The 18,105-nt window shown below is 40.7% G+C and overlaps 1 protein-coding gene across 1 annotated transcript; it reads right to left on the reverse strand.

The window, feature by feature from the left end:
* Positions 1–427: 427 nt before the first annotated feature.
* Positions 428–9,166, reverse strand: LOC141968059 (glutathione S-transferase-like). The gene is made up of 7 exons (XM_074922397.1): positions 8,859–9,166; positions 8,316–8,422; positions 7,553–7,604; positions 4,536–4,668; positions 4,068–4,209; positions 2,933–3,064; positions 428–705 (listed from the first exon to the last, which is right to left on the reverse strand). The coding sequence occupies exons 1-7, from the start codon at positions 8,878–8,880 to the stop codon at positions 583–585; spliced, it is 711 nt and encodes a 236-aa protein (XP_074778498.1). The 5' UTR covers positions 8,881–9,166; the 3' UTR covers positions 428–582.
* Between the last annotated feature and the right edge of the window lie 8,939 nt (positions 9,167–18,105).

Genomic DNA, 18,105 nt, shown 5'->3' on the forward strand with positions numbered 1-18,105 from the left:
AATAATGGAACATTATAAGAGCTGGTTCCTAGGCAAGACCTGAGGAGTGTGAGAAACCAAAGAGATTTGGCTTTGGTAACAACCAAGGAAACATACTAAATTAGAAGTTTTACTCACACAATGCTTTAAAACGAACGTAATGTAAGTACTTACCAAAACTGTTTTTAAAACAAGTCTACTTTAAAGGATAAGTGATTCAGTGAGTCTTCTTCTCTTTCTTCTCTTCCATAGCTCTTATTCTGAAGTCTATTTTCATCCATCTCTTCAAGAAGTTACATCCTGATGATACTAACACTGCATCGGTCTTTTTTCCAAATTAACAAATTCCTTACCCTACAAATAGTTCTTTGCTTCCATACTCCTTTGTTTTCATGTTTTATCAAACATTTGATATCAATAAAAACAAATCTGCTGTCACATTGCCAGAGTAATCAGAATGCTTTATTTCAGTTTTGGAGGTTTTTTTAACATTGGTTTTAGCTACAACAATACTAATATACTGACCTCCCTATTTCCTTTGTTTTGGGGTTTTTTGTTGGTTATTTTTCAGTAATTTGTGTCTCACTGATGGTAACAAGGCATTCATTTCTTAAAAATCTTCAACACAGTTTCTACATAACGTTCATCTGGTGGGGGTTTCCTTCGGCTGCCAGGCTGCAGGAACTTCTTAATTGTAGGCATATTGCTCATTTTTATTTTAAAAGCCTAAAAAATAAAAACAACATTGTAGGTGAGAAATTCCACTACTCCAGTAGCAAACAGTGCTCCTTGCGCAGAACAACTGCTTCCCCCTGCTGCTAGAAGAAATCCTAACATTCATTTAGATGTCATGCCATCTAAGTCTCCTGTCCGGCAGGAGGAGGATCCAGCTGCAGCAAAAAGCCTGTTCTTACTAATGAAGGCAGTACTGGAGCAGACAATATTTAAATCTCTGCTGCTTGAAAGAAACTGAAAGCAAAAATTCGATATAGAGGAGCACCAGGGGATAGTTTTGAAGGTATGAATATACTAACCCAGCTCATGATCTTTATCTTTTAATTGCTGGTTCTGATGGTGCAAACTACCATGTGCACAGACCACAATTTAGATTAACATGATTTCCATTTTTACTACGTTATGTAAGTATCTAAGCTCTGTTTGCATCTGGCGTGGTCACTGTTGTCCCACTGTCCCAGCATTTCTAGGACTGCATGGGTAAAAGTGAAATGGCTGGAATTGTCCTTGGGTCAACTCAGTTGTCCAGTAGAGGCTTCTCATACTGTGTTGTATCCTAGGGTAGCCAAAAACACAGCCCCCTCAGGGAGACCTGTTCCCCTCGGGAGCAGTGGCTGGCAGCCAGGACTAGGATTAGGGAAGAGTTGGGCATCTAGGTGGCAAGAGATGCCTGTGTTAAGGCAACTGAGTCAAGGATCCTGAGACATCTCATTGTACAGTCAGAGGGGACTCATTGATGCAGATTGCAGGCAGCTGGAGACCCCAGTTAGCCAAGCAATCTTATTAGATACACAAGAACCTTCTAACAATGGGGCTAAGAGAGAGGACCTTCACAGAGTGACAGCCAGTTTTTGCTGGCAGATGTATGAACGTGATTTCTTCTTCCTTACAGGCACTGGAAGAATAAGGGGGAAGTACAAGAAGGAGCAAGAAAAGTAAAAACTCTGAAATAAGTAACCAGCAATTTTAGAACTTTTCCCCTTCTATCACTGAAGGAATCCCTCTATAATTCAAGGTATGGCTTCAACAGTACTGTGCCCACACCTGGTGGCTAATATATCTTGCTAGAAGATGGAAACTAGAGGGAAGAATCACCTGAAGCTGCAAAACTGCATATGGAATAAAATCTGACAAGTGTTACTACCCGCTTTGTGACCGAAGTGCCTCATTCTGTCATACTAAATTCAGGCTTAAACTGTGGGTTGAGATTTAAAAATTAAAAATAGTTATTTAAAAAAAAAAACAAAAAACAAAAAACAAACAAACAAAGCCCTTTTTCTTATCAGTTCCAGGGAGAAACCTAACTGTGATAGTCAAATGCTGAACTGTTTCTTTTGTTAGTGGCAATAAAGCCGAAGTCTTTGATGCACCTCTCAACAGTTTGTAAGGACAAAGAAGCATGACCTCAAGCCTTGCATCATCAACCCAAACTTGCAGTGCCTACACTGCTTTATCACCATGAGTACAGGCACGTGGGAGAACTACTGAACACTATCTACTTTCTTCCCACTTGGGTCCACTGTATCTCAACTCTTAATGACTCCTGCAGGTCATGCCCCAGGCTTGCACATGCACTGTGCTCTATAGCATGCTGCATGCCTGGAAACTTCTGATTTCTGGTCAAGTCTCACAGCAGAAGTGCCTCACTTCTGCTTGGTTTCAGACTTTGTATATGGCACAAAGGCAGAGAATTCATCCTCGTTTGTATTGAGTTGATTATTGAAAGAAACCTGTGGCTTAATGCTAAGACTTGAGTTTCTAGTCATATGGTAGAAGGCAGAAGTGAAGTGAGGTTACTGGGATCCTAAAATTGTAATACCATCCAGTACAGAAAATGGCACACAACCTTATTCTAACGTGTCAAACTATCTCAGACTTAATTTGTTAGCTGGTATTAGATAGCATCTACTGACAGGAAGCAGGGAAATGAAAACAGGGCATCCTATATGAGTGATTTCCCTGGGACATTAGTTTATTTCTATTGAGGAGGCATATACCACTCAAAGAGGGATAGGCATACCTGAAAAGGATTAATCAGAAGCACAGTGTCTTACAACAAACCAACTAAATCAATTCCCTCTTGTGCTTGGTGTTAAGCAAACATAAGAAAGTGACAGTTCCTCAAGAGCCCACACCTGATTTACATAGCATGGAGAGATGATCACCTCAGGGTTGCCCTCTAGCTCCTGAATACAAGCATGCTCAATAACAAAATTACCTGCAACTGAGGAAACCCGGACAGCACAGCAGGTATTTTCTCCTCCACTGCTAAAATAGCTTCAATTAGTTGAACATCTGCCCAGCTGAATTTGTTGCCAACAAGAAAGTCTTGGCCATGTTGTTTCAAAACCTGTAGAATACAAGAGAAGTTGGGCTGCTGGTAAGAATGGGACATACAATGCCTGGCAGCTAAGCCTCACAGCACAGCTGTAGAGCCAAACAGGGATTAGATCTGAAATTTCAGGGTGGAGTTTTCAGCTTGAAGCTGTGAGCCTAAATCACTTCATTATTGTTGGGAAAAAATCTGAACTCTTGTAGTACACAGACTACAAACTGGTAACTCCATAATGATGAGTGATGATAGGCAGTAGGAACAGGAACAAAACCACACTCTTAAGTAGACTAGTAACAGTAGGGATAATTGAGGAATAGTAACTCAGAGAATTTATAAAATTGTCATTTAAGTATTTCATTTTAAGTTATGTCCAATGTTGATACCAGGAAGCAAACTTAGAAATGCAGAATTACAATAGCTAACCAAAGAAAATCCCTGCTTTGGGAATAGGTTATTATAGTCATAAGAACTTCTAGGATGTTTAGCCTTTATTACCATTTTCCACCTAAACTAGATGTTACAAAAGTGAGAAATGTTGTCAGATGCCTGAGTCATATGGGTTTGGTTTGTTGTTTTCACAAGTGTGATTTGCAGAAATCTATGACCGTTTTTTTCTAAAGTACTCCTGATCTCTCTGATTTATTTGTAAGAGATTTGTGCATTCTTCTAATGAAAATGTTCCAACTGAAATTGAGTATAACAGAGAGATGTGCTCTAAACAAATACAAGTGTGGAACTGTCCCCTCAAGGGAGAAAGAAATCATACGTGCTTGCTTTTACTTTAGTGAAAAGTTTTGCTGTATAGCTGAGAACATATTGATTTGTAGATGTACAGATACCACAGCTCTGACAACATGAGCCAACAAACAGAAAATACTGCTGTATTTCCCCTGCTCTGAGAGAGCCAAGAAAACTGAGGATTTGGAACTGACCTGCACTACAAACATGTTCTCATTTTGGGGAAACTTCTTGATAATTGTTATACAAGTCTTATAGACACATCTTCACTGCAACTTACCTTTTCAAAGACTGGGAAGTACCTATTAATTGCTCTGTCCTTAATTGAGTCAAGATTTTTCTCCTTTGCCTCAGGTGGAGAGAAAGGGAACATCAAAATCATTTCCATCAGATCTGTTATTCCTTCCACATACATGTCAATCCTGTTGGTGAGGGGAAGACAGTAGAAAAGAGAACAGAAGATATTTCATCTGTTTTCCAATTAACTAAGGCAACTTAAAATAATTTTATGTTACCACACCACCATAGTGCCAATTTTCACAGCTGAAACTAAAGCTAAATATTTTTTAAAAGGAGTAAAAGCCAGTTTCTGTTCAGCAGCATTTCAGAAGCAGTGGTTAAAAACTAAGTAAAAGCTTTTTGTGTGTGTGTTAACCTTTCAACTGGATTTACAGGATTAAATTTATTATAGATAATGCAGCTATCAAATAACAGATTGCTCATTAAGTGAAAGGAGGTGTTACAGTACAGGGCTCTCTCCTTCAAGTCTTTCCCATAGAGATTGTATTTCCCTGCTATGTAGCTGAGGATGGCTCTGGTCTGCACCATCTTCATCCCATCGATCTCAACCAGGGGCACTTGCTGGAACATCAGGACTCCATCTAGGGTGGAAAGTTGAGGGAAATCTTGTCAGTTCCTCCTAGGTGGTTAGCTTTACAGGAGACCAAGAGACTGAACACATTTATTTTGCAGTGTAGGAGATTATTGATGTCTTGCCCTGACTGTAAAGCTCCATGCAGAAAACTAACATTGTGGGAAAGATCAAATATTGACCAGCCTGCATCACACTTCTGTAGCGAGGTCATCACAGTGCAGCTGGGCCCTTGCTTTGCAGCATTGCCAAATCTTCACTGGCTGATGGGAGCTGGCACCGCCTGCTCCTTTGCACTTCAGGACCTTGACTCATGCTGGGAGGAAAAGCCTAACCAGCACTTTCTACCCAAGGGATCGGGGGAGAATAAAGTTCTGTGTTAAATCTGAAGTTAAAAAAAAAAAATCAAATTATTTTGAGTGCAGATCAGTTCCCTATCAGGGACATATACACGAGTAGAAATAATGAGAGGGGTGGTACGGCATCAGGAGTGAGCTATTGGGATAAAGGAAGAGGTCAGGCCACTTTAAAGGTCATGAAACTTCAGAGTTAGAGGCAGGGACTGTGACAGCAATTGCTGTTTAAGTTTTACACAGTCATTCCAGGGACAAGAGTTTGACAGTCCCCATAGATTTTCATTACAGGCCTATCCTCACTGTCATTCCACAACAGTTTAAGCCTATTTAGATACATCTTTGTAGATCCATTTTCTCCTGGTTCTGGTAGAAGCATTTGTCTGAGCCTTGAATGAGGCAGCTCTGAGAGCTAAGCTGACAGAGATTCGGCATAGCAAAATCAATCTTTTCTAGACCAGTTTTCTGCTGGACTAGTTTGTTGTCTTTGGAGATACTCCCTCCTCCAATTACATAACATTAAGGGCATCCAGAGAACAATCCTGCCCTGTTAAAATCACAGCAAAACTCCAAAATCCAACTAGGCAGCTGCCACTTTGCATTGCTCAAAGTTAACAATTTATTTTAATTGCTCAATTTTAATCTGTTAAATGCATTCTTCTTTCAGGTATAAGGGTTCATTTTAACAGGCACATGTTTGCCTTTTTTCTCCACAGAGCTATTGAAATGCATTACTAGTCTAGAATTAATAAACATTCTTCACTCATTCTGTATTATTCAGTTTAAATTCAAAGAGTAGTTCCCTCTTCAGCAAGGAATAGCCTGTGTTTATTTCTTGTAAACATTCACAGAAAGATCATGTGTCTTCATGTCTTTTCAGAACACCCCTCTGCAATTTAAGGAAGAAATATTATTTGTTATCTCACAGTAGAATGGGAAAACTAACAGCTCTGCAAGGATATTTTTCAGCAGAAAAATGTGAAGTGAAAAATAGAATCTGATTTTCTGGCCCTTGACAAAAAGTGATGCAGCAAATGTGAGTAAACTGACTCCATGCTTTGCTTCTTATCTACAGAAAAGAGGGATTTCTCTCATGACCAGTAGCAGACTGCTTCTCCTCACTTTACAGTGAGGATCTTTGTGTTGTCACCCTCTTCAGCTATATGTGTGTATGTATATATATATATATATATATATTAAAAAGACCTTGATCTTCTTTACAAAACTTCACTGCCCTTTTCATCACCGTTTAATGCTTTTCTCTGGATATGGATAAGCTTGGACGCTGTATCCAGGACTGTACCACTCTGTCTGGTTTACTTAGTCCTATGAAGCAAATTCCAGTTTGGGCTTTTGGTACCTGAGCTATCATATTATATTTAGAGCTATAACTGGTGTCTTTACACTACACTGCACTCCCATGTTGTTAGATTCCCAGACGGCTAGACCTGCAAATTCAGTTCTGATCTTCTTAATACCACTTTTAAAAAAAAAATTTGTTCATTTCTGTTTTCCTGTCAGAATTTCTTTAAACACAGCTTTTCATTTCTGAGCCAGCAGCCAGAATCAGCCAAGTCCTTTTCCAAGTCTCCTAGGATGTCTTAGAAAGCTCAGTCTGCTGTGAGGTTTCTTTACATGTCTTGGGCAGCAGGTGAACTATGGGACAAGTGCACTCTATAGTTCTCCTCACAGTCCCAACTCCTTCTCCACCCTGGTAGCAAGGTCCTCTCCTTCCAGGGTGGCTGCAAAGGCCTTCACTGCTGGATTTCATTTTGCCAGATATCAAGGCCAGTGGGTGGGGGTATGCACTGATGTCTGGGAACTGGTCTCATTCCAAAGGTTTACATGAAGCCTTTGTAGCTTGCTGCTTTGATCATGCCAGACTTTCCACAGGTCTCCCTGCTGGCTCCCTGCTTTTTAACTGGGGGAAGCTTCATGGCTCAGGCTTATCCTGCTTTAGTGTGTTCACACAGAGCCTTGCACAAAGGCTTTCCTGAGGATTTTGGTCCCATGCCAGCCTTTCATTTAGAGGCTTATCTCACTAATGTTCAGAATCAATGTACAGGTACCTTTATGCTAGTCAACAGCAGCTCAGGCCAGCTGACACAGACGGGCCACATTCAATCCATTCAGCTCCCTCTGACTGTAGAGCATGGTGGTCACATCTAAATGACACCTTGGAAATGGCCCTTGGCCTGAGACAACTTCCAAATGATGCCTGGGAATTGCTTTGGGGAGTGCTTTTTGCCCTGGACCAGGAACCATGCTAACAGTTCAACGGCATATATAATTAAGTTGCATTAAATAGGAATATTTGCTACCCCTGTTTAATGTACTACGATAAACACAGTCATGGAAGCTATGGCTTTTTGCTTATAAGAGTTGTTTTGCACTGGAAAGAACAGGTTACTCAACATTTCAGTATTCTAGGTGTGCACACAGAAGTTTGCACTGGTTTAAAGAAACAAATTTTAAGCCATAAATTTAGCTAAATTGGAGCAATTTTTTGAGGGCCTAAGCCTCAGGCATCGGGATTCTTACCTTTGATTAACTTTTCATATTGCTCTTTTGTTTCCAGAAAACTTTCTTCAAACTGGAAAAGGAGAGAGGATAGTGTTACACTGCTGTATTTGAAAATTCTTCTTTTGTAAGTGACTGCACATAACCACGCGCAGAAAAAACAAACTGAGCAAAAGATAATGGGCTGGATCTTCAACTGTGCTGTTTGGCTGCAGATGTCTGAAGATCCCCCATGCATCCTCACAGCTGAGGAGGAGCAGAAGGGCCTGGCTACCTCAGGGCACTAATTCCTAAATAACCTAAGTGTGGGTGGAAAGAGAGTAGAGTACAGACATCTACAAGAGGAAGACAGGTTTCAGCCAGTGCCAAGTGAAACACAAAGTAAATCAACTATTTCTAACTCTACCCCAGGGCATGTAAGTCAACAACACTCTTTTGCTTATACACACTGTATCTGCAAACTAAGTAAGACTGAGTTAAGGTGGTTTTGTATAGCTGGAAAACTCAGATTATTTAAGGGCCTTTAAATAAATCCCCATATTGACCCATTATGATTAATTACTTTAGGGGACTGATACTAGCTCTAATAAACTCCAAGCTCCACTGAGTTTGCATCCCAAATATTAACCGCCAAACAAGGTAGTTACAAACATGCAGTGCCACTGGCCAAATTAGTTTAACCACCCTCCTGAAGCCATTTATCCTCCATGTGCATGTTAAATTGTTTCTTACTGAAGCCAGTTGAAAACACCAGTCTGGAACATTGTACCAAGTGTCAACTAACCTCCACACCAGCTGCTGCCAACAACCATCGTACAGGCTCCATTCGCCCCCTTCCATTTAGGTAGGTAAGTCTGGGCTTCCCTGACATGCTTCTGAGCTTCTGGTTCCCTGAAAAATATTAAGCAGAAAACAGCATCTCATAAAACTGATGTCAGTAGCATTATGTTGAGGGAAGAGAGAGCCTTTTGCTCTCACTATGACTGCTGAAGTTTAAACTTCATCTGTTTTAAATAATAAAATGGGAGATGGACCAGTAACACCACACAGCCTGTGCTAGGAAGGGAAACATGTGCAGATCTGTAAAGTCTTCCCCAGTGCTACTAGGAAGGTTTGTTATGATTATAAGCAAACACAGACAGGTTTAAACAAGTGGCATGAGCCCTGAGCTACAGGGGGAACCTTGGTGCATTTTAGGACAATTATACAAAGCCACTGAAATTCCTACCCCATCCTCAGGGAAGTTACCCCCATTGACATCATCGTTATTGAAAAGATGAAAAGAAGAAAGGAAAACATTTTACTAGTAGGCTAAAATTTGTCTAACTTTGCCAGATGTAGGAGCGCATTTTGCAGCTTCAATTGCCATCCAATTCCTTCCTCATGTAGGGGCAAATTAATGGTTAATCTTCCCTTTATTCCATCAAACAGGCTGAGCTTCCTTGGCAGTCCTACTGAACGGCTACAGCCTATTTCCTTGCTGCTTACAGAAGCCTTGAGGTGTCCCTCAAAGCTGATCTGAAACCTAGCTCCACTGGCTTCAGGTGTCCCCCAAAGCATCCCCAGGGCACGGGAGACCTGTGTGCCCAGGGGACTGGCACATCAGAGGCTGTGTGCAGCTTGCTATAACAGCACCTCTCCCTGCACCATGAGCAACTGGGTGTGAGGCAGAGACAGCCCATCTATATTGAGCTGCTTCATGTGTAGGGACAACCAGCTGGAGTATTTGTGCTGACACTTGGGTGTAAGTGTTTGCAAATTCAGGCCTTAATTTCTCTGTGCTTCACTGCCCTAATTACTAAAAAACAATGGGACTTGCATTCGCCCTTCACAAAGATGTTATCACGCGCTAATGATTGGGAGAACAAAAAGCTTAAAACCGGGTATTCTAATCATGTCCTAATGGCTTAGAAACTAGAGTAGAGTGCCCAATCTGAAAAATAATTTTACAGATGACCCCAGTTTTCTCAGAGCTAAAAGCCAAAGCTGCAACATTATGTTTGTCACACTTTGCATCAGCATGACATTTCCCACTCAAATCAGGTTCAGTACATACTGATGTGCTTTCTTCAAGTCACAGTGCTGTGTAAGTGTACTTAAAACAAAGTACATTTGGAACATATTTTGCCAAAACTTGATTTTAAAGAGCAGTAAGATTGAGGGTTCTCCCTTGAGCAATTCTGGTAAGAACTAAATCATGTTACTACAATAAATAGGGATATTTTGGGTTATTTAGACAATATAATCCAAATACACATAAAGGAAAAAATTATCACCCCCAGCTCTAAAGTACAAATAGCTGTTGCTAATTACAATGCTTTGCCTCTAAAAGAGTGCAGGTTGCGTGACTAGCTTTCACTGTATGGCAGTGCAGCTTATCTATGTAGTTTACAACAGCTAACTAGTGCCTCTTTTATTATCATATTTCTCAGATACATTGCATCATTATCATTTCAACACACATCGCCCCAACTTGTAATGTGCAGAAACTCTCAGTAAGACTTTTCATTTAACTAAAAAAAGCCAAAGACTGCAAGAATATGAAACTTAAACCTATTGGAAAATTTATCTATTGTTTGCAGAACAAAAGCAGAGGGAGCGAAAAGCCTTAGGTATCATTTTACATGAACAAGAAATTCTATATGACATTAAATTATGTGGGATGAACAATGACAAATAGAGAATAAAAACCTGTCTCATTTTTAATTTAAGAATAACTGTCAGCTGTAAGTAGACTTTAATTGTCTTAAGCTTCTGACAGAAAAAAAGCCCTTGGTTTTGGTAAAGTCTCTTCAGTCTTTAGATCCACTGCATTTATCTCCACTGACTATACAGGGACCTGATACATGTAGCTCACATATATTTAGGTGCCTGGGTCTGGACTCGAGTCTTGCTCTGAGGGCTCAGTTTAGTTGCCCATTCCTATCTGTCTACTGACACTTGAGATTCCCTAAAGGTGGGCAGATACAGCCCTCGACATACTGAAGACAGGGCAACTTTTTCTACCTTAACTCAGTATACTTATTCAATGCCTTTTTGCATTTATTTGGGAAAAGGTGGAGCTAACATAGGCAAGGTTCCCTCAGGACTTCACTCAGTCCTCCACTATTTTTCTGAAATTTTGGTAAAATATTTGCAGGATGTTGTGTTTAAAAAAAAAAAAAATTGATCCATTTTTGATACAATGTTGTCTCATTCCACATGGGGGGTTAGGAGGGGGGTGAATCTTTGGAATTCCTTAAGAGCCTGCTTGCAGGTGGAAGAGCCCGTCTCTGCTTGGCAGGGCCACAGAGTGGGTCAAGTCACAATTATGACTCAGAGGAACAATTTTGCTTGATAACTTTATTAGCTGACAACTTTAGTGAATGGGTGGAGACAATTTGGCAACGGGAGAATAAGGCACTTTGGTAATGAGACTATTTTCCTAACAGCCTGCCACAACTCATACAAAACTCATATACATGAATATATGTAAGCAGGAGAGAGAGCGCACAAAGAGGAAAAAGAAGAAAGGAGACAGGAAAAGGGGAATCACCGCCCTTGGATCCCGCATTGTCCTAGAGTAACAAACTTGGTCTGTAGGTGATGGGTCGACACAGACACACATGGGGTGTTGCCTTTATATAATCTTTCTTACACATGCTCAATTGGCTGTTTCAGAAGATTCTCATTTTCTCTGGCTTGTACCCGCACAGTTAGGCAAGTTCTGTCTCTGGGCAACCACAGGAGGGAGGGGGAGAGAAACAGCTCACTGCCCCACCTCTGCAGAGCTCGCTCTGCTTCTCCCCCACAGGGCATCCCACTCGAGTTGTTTGAGACATCCTCTTTATGAACAGTTTCTTGTTTATGAACAGTTTGTGACAAATATGTTGATGATTTATTAATAGACAAGGAATCTTGCATAGCTGACACCTGTTCCTTACTGCTCACCTTAGCTGAAAAGGGCCCTTGGGCCTCTCCACAGAAGTTACAATATTTATAAGAGAAGTGTAGAATTACATGTAGGGTTACATTCTCCAACAAGAGGAGCAGTGTTTATCTGAAAACCAAGTTAAAGCATTCAAAATCTTCCTGACCCATTACTAAAAACAAACATAATCCCTTTTAGGAGCTGTAGGATTCTGCTACCCCTGAATAGCTGCTTTTGAGGAAATGGCAGAAGCCCTGATACTGATCGTTGCTTAAGGTGCTGAAGAACCCATTCAGTGGACAACAGACAAGGTTACTGGACAACATTCAAGCTTTTGAAGCAAGCTCCACCTGACCTGGTACTGCCAGACTACAGTAAACCATTTCCATTGTTTGTACAAGAAGGGCAAGGAATAGCCTCTGGGATGGTAACTAACATGCTGAACCCTGCTACTCTACTCCCTCAACCTGGGGAAGGAACTCCACATCACAGCTGTGTAGTAAGCACCTGTGAAGGTGAAAAGACTCAAAAAGATTTAACAGACATGCCATTTCTAAGTCTCAGTCTATAACTATCTGACGAAGGATCCTCATATTATCTTAATGGCAACCAGGTTCACGGGTTATTCAATAACTACTGTGAATGAAGTAGTGGAGGCTTCACCACTCAGTCTCTAACCAAGCGCACAAGCAGCCGAATTAGTTTCATCAACAAAGGTGTATCAGCTGGCCAAAGAAAGACTGTAAATATTTATGCTGATTCTCAAAATGCATTTGGAGTATGCCAAGCTACTGGGCAGTTACAGAAGCTGAGTGGGTTTATAACTTCTTGTGGAAGTAAAATATCAAATGCTCCACAAATTAACAGAAAAACTTGCTATCATTCATGAGCCAGCCCATATCAGCAGAAGGACAAAAGAAGAGGTATTCTAACAGATATCGCTGCTAAAGCCACAGCATGACAGCCGTATGAACCACTGGGCTTACAAGCAGTCCAGTGGTCTGACCTGGTGTTACTTGCTCCTGAAAAGATACGTTTGACTGTACCTGATGAAGAAATTGAGTCTTGCAAAAGGTACAAGTGACCAAAGACACACAGAGAATGTGGAGATTAGGCATGGAAAACCTGCCTACATTACCTAAGCAATTCCTGATTCCCATAGCAAAAATGTATCACCATCCAGGGCATTTTGGGGCTGCTGTAGTAGCCAAGACACTGCTGAAGAATTGGTTCATGCCAGCAATTTATACTGCAACCAAAAAAATAATCACATCTTGCATGCAGTACCTTTAGCCTTAATTAATATTTAGGAAAGATCTCAACACAAAATATGCCTATATACAAATGTTTTTACTGCTTTTGCCTAAACTCCATAGTTCCATCCTACTTCCTAGTGAGCCTTAGTGACATGCCTGTCCTGAATTTCTCTGAGGATGCTTCTCAGCAATGCAAGAACTGTTTAAGAGGGGATGGTCTTTTAGAAACAGCATTATCTGCATTCAATGTGCTCTTTAGCCCTGGAGCTGGGAGCAGAGTCCAGCATGCCAAATGGGCCAGCTTTCCTGCTCAAACCCAGAAGAAACCATCACGGTGCTAGAGGTTGGCACTGTGTTCTCCCACCTACCTTTGCCTTCCCACACTTTGTCCCCTCAGTGGGTGGTTTCACAGCTGCCTTGCTCGGCTCTGAACTGCACTGCAGGATTCATTTCCTGGTTAAAAAATGTCTTTCTCTTGCTTTCTCTCTCCTGCAGCTTCTAGCTGATGAGTAACTACTGAGCTATGCTTAGTCTACCTGGCACATGAAGTAAACAGAGCAGAGAATTTAGATTAGCCCAGCCCAGCAGATGCCCTAATAAATTTGTAAGTAGCTTCACTATAGACACTTAAACACTTTAAGAAAAAAGAATGTTTAAGTTAGTACCTACCTTCTGACCTTAACTCAGCCTCCACCCAGCACAGGCAGATTCTCCAGGGGTGTTTAAACTTTGGTGTTTGTGGGAGTTCCCAGCCATACCCAATTAGAGAGAAAATCTCTCATTGCTGTTAAGCTGGCACTACTCAATTTAAAGACATATGTATCTGAAAATTGCCATCTTAGTAATTTCAGGTGAAAATACCAAAACTGAAAGTGGATGTGAACAGACATAAGGATGACATAGCAGTTGGGAAATGGGATTTGGGTGCCAAAGATCGGGTTCTCGCCTCTAGCATAGACCCACGTGTTTACACCCCTGCAGCAGATGTCAATACAGTTAATCTGCAGATCTGTTCACAGAACCCACACTGTTATCAAAATTGTATTTATCAGTCTAAAGCCATGGCTGTACTAACAAAGCACCTCAAGATGGGGGATCTCAGAACAAAAATCTTTAGGTAACTATCTTGAGGAAATCCCCACAAAGCTGCTACTTTTTTTTTTTTTTTTTTTTTTTTTTTCACAGTTGGAGTTTTGTTATGGTTTCTCTGCCTGGCGATTGCTGGCAGTCTCTCCTAGAGGATGCTTCTCTCCTAGAGGGTCTCTCTAGAGGCTTCTTGCAAATTTGTAATTTATGTGCTTCAGAGGTTGATGGTGTCAGCAATAAACAACTGTATGTTGCTTTTTTACACATTGACTAGTTTTAACTCTCTCTCAGGTTCATACTTTAGTGAATAAAGCACAGCGTTAAATTAAATATATGCTTCCTTATGGTTTCTACGTCAAACCTGGGTACTACCCCCCAGAAAATTTCCAAGTATGGGTTGGAAGTGCAGCATAGGGCCAAAACTGTTCCCAGTGTGCAGCGTGGGTACGGCACCCTGTTTCGGAAGCTAGGAGTGTGGTGTAAATGCATGCTGTACCACGCTAGCTGGCAGCAGTGCCAACCAATGGTCCCCATATGCCTGAACCACTAATGTAGATGTGGCTACTGTAGGAGTGAAGAACATGCAGGAAGGGATAGCTAAATAAGCAAGAAGCATTTGTTCATACCTGTCCATGCTGGCAGCATTGAATCAAAGTTAATTTATTTCTGCTTCTGAGGTCTTTGATATCAGCACATACCTGAGTGCAAGAGTTGGTTCAGGAACAGTGACAACAGAAGTACATGCAAGTAACTATTATCTCTTTGTCCTTTCTGCAGTCTCAGATGCTGTCAGTGGCAGCAATAGGCTTGATGGCAGAGAAGGGGGGGAAGAGGTCTTTGATTTGAGGCTCAGAGATGAATGGGCAAGCAAAGTGTTCTAAAGATTTTGAATTTGCTGAACATGGCCACATCCAACTTTGACTGTTGTTCCCATTCCACACATTCCTGTTTGCCAGAAGGATTTTCCCCCTTGTTCTCTTTTAATTTTACTTCCAGCATAGCCTTTCATAATGTAATTATAAAGCTCCTTTGACATTTAAAGATATTGTATCAATGAAATTACTGTTATCTATAATTTGAATATCTGTTCTGTAAACCTTTAGAGTAGGAAAGAAAATAAGTTTCTTTTATAAATAATTTGTTAAGCCATGCCCATGAGGCAGCTGGCATGGAGCCCAGGAACTGAAGTGATCTTGGGTTGGGCAAAGTCAGATTTTAAATAGAACATAATACCACACCCTGGCATGTCAAGTTCCCACCTTGCACTGTGGACACACTTCATTGTGTTGTAGCTTAGACAAGTCCAAACTTCTTGAAAAGTACCTGCCTGCAATCCTCATAAACCATTAAGCAGCTGTCTTGGGGGACCGTGCCTGATTCCAGCTTCCAGTAGCACCCTATCAGAGGTGAGGACAGGGTATATAACTAACTGCCACTAGAGAATTAAACAAGGGGGGTTAGGAGGATTCTCCCCATGCTGCTTATCTAGCTCCTAAACTGAAGCATGTCACCAGTGTGATAAAAAATTAGAGTCCGCATGAATTGTTAGAACAAGTCGTGCATCACTCAAGCCTAAACTTGCTGCAAACCTTCAACAACTGTTCTGGTTCTGTCCTGGAAGCTTTACTGACCACCCAAGGACAAGGTTAACCAAGCCTCTATTCACCCTCACACACATTTCTGTAAGCTGTTTGGCATTTATCCAGATCACCAGCAAAGAAAAGTCTGAAAAGAGTAATTCTAATTCTGATTTACACCCATGGTGCTGTTGGTGAGGAGAGCTTAAATGGAAAGCCAGTTTACAGAATGTTATTATTAGGATTGTTTTAGTCTTTATTGATTTATATAGCCACAAGATACACAAGATCAAGGCTTCAAAGCCAACTGAAAAATAACCTTAGTTTCATTGCGAAATATTTAGCTTAACTAATATTTTAAAATTACTTCATAGTTTGATAGAAACTTGTGTAAGTGTATGTTTCCTCTATTTGATTTCTGGTGTGTGCTGTGAAACTTTCTAAGATGCTCAGTTTATGTGCACTGTTACAAATAAAACTAATAATTAAGCTTAGGTTTAAAGAATCTTTTTATTTTCAGAAGAGGGTGTAAAGAAGATAAGCAGAAATTTCAATCTTATTTTTGCCAGATGTTGACTAATTTAAAAGATGGACAACAATTTTGGGGTTTTTCCCCATAAAAAAGGGTTTTTTTTGCAATAAAAGAAAGATAAAAATTGATCACTTGAAAAAATTTAAAATCAGCTCTCATTCTGTAAAACATTTTTTGTTTGTTTTGGTTCATTTCTAATAAAATCAGGTTTATTTATACTTCTCAGACAAGGAGAAATAGGTTTTATTGACCACAAGTTCTCTTAGAAAACACGTTTGTTTTCACTGAAGTTAGGGATGTGGTGTAGTTGGGAACTGTCAGTGTTGGGTTAATGGTTGGACTGGATGATCTTCAAGGTCCTTTCCAACCTAGACGATTCTGTGATTCTGTGAAGTTTGTGTTTCCCTGGAGCTCATCAGAATTTTCATAAGACCTTGTAACCCTAATATAGATTTCAGGATTGATTTATCTTCAAAGATTCTCTCATTCCCTTAAACCCTCTTACACATATCTGTCAGCATAAAAAGATTCAATGAAATAAGATTAGTATTGCATTATTTATACAATCTAGAACTATCTGTGAGAGACTGAAATGTCAAATGATTGTCTCAAATCTTGCTTGTGTGTGTGTTTTGAGTCACGGAGGGTAAGTAATGCCTCAAACATTCATCAAGGATCAGCTGTGGCCTTTGTAATTAGTCTAAGGAATGTCAACCAAGGAAGTGAAACAAAGAAATTAACAGTCAGAATCCAATATAACTGTTAAGCAGGTATTCTTTATTAGCAATGCTGGGGTCGCCCTGGGGATTCTCCACCATAAGGGCTCCCCAGAACTAGCAAGGGACATCAGTTCACATACACACAAACTATACATATTCATTAGATTTCTTGGAAAGGGGTGTCTTATGATAAGAGTTCCTGGAATTCATTTACATAGTTTGAGCATTCGTAGTAAAAATAGAGTGAGGGTCTTTGGTGGTCAAGAGAAGAAGTACATGGTCTTCTATATGGTGTCTGCTCTTTCCAGAGCATGCGCTGTGAAGAAGTCCAGGTGTCTTCTTCCTAAATCAGCAAGACCATCCTCCCTAGATTGTATCTCTGTGTCATTTGTTCAGTTCCCCTTATCTTAGTTTGCCCAAGCGCCCATTGAAGGCTTTGAGTCTGCTATCAGTGAGTTATATAGGGAGCATTTTACTTTTGTTTAGACAAAGAGGCCTAGGGAGAACAGTTGAGGAGTTGAGGAGTCCTTGGGAAACAAACACAGGCAAAACTTCCATGCATCACAGTTTAGTCTTAATCAGAAATTCATTGGTTTGAGCCCTTTCAGAAGCAGGAGCGTATCAAAGGATGCACCCTCCCACTCACTTGCAGTTGTATTATTGACAAACTCCTTAGATAAGCCTCAAAGGGGGTAAATGTGGACTGAGTGAAACCAAATGTTTCCCCTCAAGCACAAATACTGCTAATCACTGGCTCCATTGAGTAAGCCAGACACCATGCATGCCTTGCTAATGACTTCTCAACTTCGCCATTGAAGAGGTGACAAGAACTGATAAGAGGTGAGCATTTCTGCCCCAGAAGCCAATCCAATGATTGCTCAAGAAGCAAAAACCTGTGGGAACAGAGGAAAAACCAAAGGTGCGCAGGGTGAGTACAACCACCAACTCAACTGGACAAGGGGTGGTGCATCCAATTTCCCACCCAATGCATGTGCAGAACCCATGCTCCACTTTTTTCCTCATGTCTCACGGAAATGAGTTTGTGGAATACCTGCCCCTCCATGTCTAGTATGCTAATCAGCTGCTAAAACGAGCTTAAAAGGTGACAGAGAACTTTACTGTGTGTGCACTCACCATCAAAGGACTGAAGACTGAGGACCAACAGGATGCTGCTGGATCTGTGGTGGTGACTATTCTTGTGATTCTATTCCAGACGCTTGCTTGATTTCTGTCTTTTCCTTCCATTCTGTCCTATCACTAACACTCTGCACTTTTAATAATAAAAACTGCTTTGAATATACAGCATTTGACCTTGTCTGTGTCTTAATCTCGCTCTTGGAATCATATTGAATCCTCTCCTGACATTGGATCGGGACACTACCCCACTTTTAAGACACTATTCACTGTTTGGTAGCATGTTCAAAATTATAAAAGGTATGGATTTTAAAGACACTTATGAGTAACTTTCTAACTCTTACATTTACCTTTCTTGCA

Source organism: Athene noctua, chromosome 1 (assembly GCF_965140245.1).
Source record: "Athene noctua chromosome 1, bAthNoc1.hap1.1, whole genome shotgun sequence".
In the NCBI taxonomy this organism is placed as follows: Eukaryota; Metazoa; Chordata; class Aves; order Strigiformes; family Strigidae; genus Athene; species Athene noctua.